Here is a 3,683-nt window from a genome sequence, read left to right on the forward strand (position 1 = left end):
ATATATATATATATATATATATATATAGATTCATTTTATATTATTTAGATAAGCATGTTTTGTTGTTGATATTTTTGATCCGTTATATGGATAATTCCTCCAATCCGGATGATAATCATTAATATATTTTTTTATATAATTTTCAAATGTTTCAAAAAATAATTTCTCAAATATTTTATTCTCCCATTTTACATTTATTATTTTATTATTTTTATCTCTTATCATCCATATAGAATTAATTTTATTCATCTCCATACTTCTATATGCTGTTCCTGTATTTTCACTTATTCTTTTTATAGTACCTGAGGGTTTTTTGAATGCTACTTCATAATCATCATTTTCTTCTTCTTCTTCCTCTTCTTCCTCTTCTTCTTCCTCCTCCTCTTCTTCATTATGATTTAAATTACTTTTCACCTGGTTTATCATTTTATCTTCTTTTTTTATGATATTATCATCGCTATTAATTTTATGGCCGTCATCACCATTTGCATAATCCATTTGATCCTTTTGATAGCCATCCATATTATCACAGTCTTTTTTTTTCTTCTTCTTTTTAACCTTCCTATCGACTTTTATTTTATCAGAAGGGTTGGATGTATGATTAGAAATGTCTGATAAGTCTGATACTATTGATACTTCTGATACTTGTGATGCTTGTGATACTTCCGATACTGCAGCAGAAATATTTTCTAACAAATTATCTAATGGTTCATTTAATAAACTATCTAATGGTTTATTTAATACATGATCTGATGAATTAATTGATAAGGTTTCTTTTTTTAACTGTATGGTCATATTTTTATTTTCTGTTGTGTTTGCACATTCGTTATTAGCACTTATCATAGAATTCAAAGGAGAGTTATTTATATTATTTTGTTGAAGACTGATATCATTTTTATCTTTATTTATTTCATTATCTTCTTTTTTTATATTTAAACACAAATTTATATTGTTAACTTGTTTTGTTATATTCATCAAATCAATATTTTCTAAGTTTTTATTTTTTATCACATTATTGTTGTATATATTTTTATAAGTTTCATTTGCTATTCTAACATTTTTTATACTATTGGTTGTGTTTGAAGAACTGTTAATTGACATCATTTCATCAGCATCTCTCATTATATTATTACTACTAATATTTTTATTATAAATATTCGATTGTATATTTTGATGATCTTTTTTTAAACTCAGAGAACTTTTCAAGCTTTCCTCTCCTGGTGTTGTTTCTCTCTTCTCATTAAAAAAAATATTTTCTTCATTTTTTTCATAGAGCTGATTTAATATCTTATCATCATTAATTTCTACGGTTTTACTTTTGATATTTTTTTTTTTCTTATTCATTTTAATTTCGGCCAGATCTAGGATGTATCCTAATCTGTTTGTGCTCATAAGGGATGTATAATCCATCATTTGGTAAGCCTAAAAATAAAAAATAAAAAATAAAATAAAAAATAAAATAAAAAATAAAAAATAAAATAAATAGGACAAATATATAATAAATATATATATAAAGTGTATACACATACATACATACATACATATATTTATATATATCATTTAGTCTTATTTTTTATTTTTTGTGTGTACCTGTGTGATTGAATCCTTTACTAGGTGCTCTAGGATCGATTCTTCGTCAATATTTTTCCTGGTACTTATCCTTGCTATTTCATATAAGGTTAGATGCATTTTTGCTCCTATTTGTAAAAGCCGTGTACATACCCTCATAGTACGTATACAATCTTCTCTTATTAGTAATTTGTTTCGTATTTTTTCGGCATCTTTATCTGGATCGAACGAAAAGACAACTTCCAGCTCTTCATCATCTAAAGGAATCTACAAAAATAAAAAAAATATATATATATATATATATATGTATATGTGCATTTTTGTGTGTGTTTTAATTTTTTAGAAGATATATCCTTTCGATGTCCTAACCTTTATTTGGGGCCATTCAAACCACACCAAATCAATTTCAGCAACGTCCATAATGTGGGGAAGTATAAGCCCATGATCTATAGGTATTAAAGTATATCTACCAAATAAAAAAAATAAAATAAAATAAATATATACACATATACACATATACATATATACACATATACACATACATAATACAACATTTTATCCATTTAAAAAAAGATTTACCGGGAAGGCTTTTTGTCTATTGTGATGATTCTCTTCAAGATATCCTCATTATTAGAACTTGCAAATTTATTATTTCTATAAACAAACTGGTTACAAGAATCTTTTAATGTTTTCAAAGGAGAGACTAATATATTACCATCATTTCTATCTAGGTTCATTACTCTAATATCTAAGATTGCAATTTTATGAATATCTCTTATACTAAATTGTTTATAATCATAATTTCCTACGCTTTCTCTAGAATCAATAAATTCTTGTAATGATCCACATTTCCATTTTAAGTTGGTTTCTTTATCAACATATTTTAATTTACTTTTATTATTAAAATGAGGATTACAAGCTTCGACCATAATAGTACAAGGAACATTACTAAAATTATTATAACAATTATCTAATAGATAAGCTGCAATTTCTCTACTAGCACCCTCACCAGATAATACGCCAGCACGAAAACCCTCTTGATACATTTTGCCTTCATAACCCCGAGGATTGAAAGGAGCAAATGCTTCTTCATCTAAAGGTTTAAAGACAGAACATATTTTTTTTTTTGCATTATATAATAAATAGGTCCCTCCGGTACCATCCATAGTTAATTTAGGAGCAATGTTTTTTTTAAATGATAATTTAATTTCATTTAATATATCTTCAAAAAATTCTGGATAATTCTTAGAACTATCAATAACACGTATAGAAGCATTTGGATTAGTATCTTTGATAGCCCAATATAATTTATTAATTCTTTTTTTTTTTTTTTTTTTATCATTTCTATTATTATTATTATCTATATATGTACTTATAATACGATAATTTGGTAATTTTATTCCTTTATAAAATATAATGATATCATTTACTTTAACACCACCTGGTAAATTTAATTTCTTAATCAATAATCTTTTTAACATTTGAACATCATAAAATGGAAATATTAATAAACTTATATGTCGACTTCCATTTATTTCATAAAATAAAGTATTTATAACATCATTTTCTTCATTTATTCTTAATGCATTGTGTGTACTAAAATACATTTGTTGGGACATCGGCAAGCTACTGCTTCCCATAATTTATAAAAGAATAAATAATTACGTTTAAAAAATTTATGTATATAATAATTATGTGCCACTATTAATTATTTATTTATATATTCCACTGATTGATTTTCTACTCTCACAAAAAAAAAAAAAATAGAATTATCATACAAATACAAAAAAATTATAAAATTATGAAATGGTAACAAATAAAAAATATATACAAATATAAAAATATATATAATTATTTATATATATATATGAGAGATGTCTTAGGTTAAACATGTGTATATTATACTTCAAGGTTGTCAAAAAATAAATATAAATAAATATAAATAAATAAATATAAATAAATATAAATAAATACTAATATATATATTATATATATATATATATATATATATATATTTAATCTAACAAAATGGGCAACTTCATTTAACATTTTATCAGAACATTGATATTTAAGAATTCATAAAAAAAAAAAATAAAATAAAAAAATAAATAAAT

The 3,683-nt window shown here is 23.5% G+C and overlaps 1 protein-coding gene across 1 annotated transcript; it reads right to left on the minus strand.

Annotated features, from left to right (window-relative positions):
- Positions 1-30: 30 nt before the first annotated feature.
- PGSY75_0311300 (putative phosphatidylinositol 3- and 4-kinase) lies at positions 31-3,209 on the minus strand (the record flags this gene model as incomplete). Its single annotated transcript, XM_018783968.1, has 4 exons — positions 31-1,422; positions 1,591-1,836; positions 1,939-2,035; positions 2,149-3,209. 4 exons carry the CDS (start codon positions 3,207-3,209, stop codon positions 31-33), a joined length of 2,796 nt encoding a protein of 931 aa, XP_018643551.1.
- Between the last annotated feature and the right edge of the window lie 474 nt (positions 3,210-3,683).

This window comes from Plasmodium gaboni, chromosome 3 (assembly GCF_001602025.1).
Source record: "Plasmodium gaboni strain SY75 chromosome 3, whole genome shotgun sequence".
Taxonomy (NCBI): Eukaryota; Apicomplexa; class Aconoidasida; order Haemosporida; family Plasmodiidae; genus Plasmodium; species Plasmodium gaboni.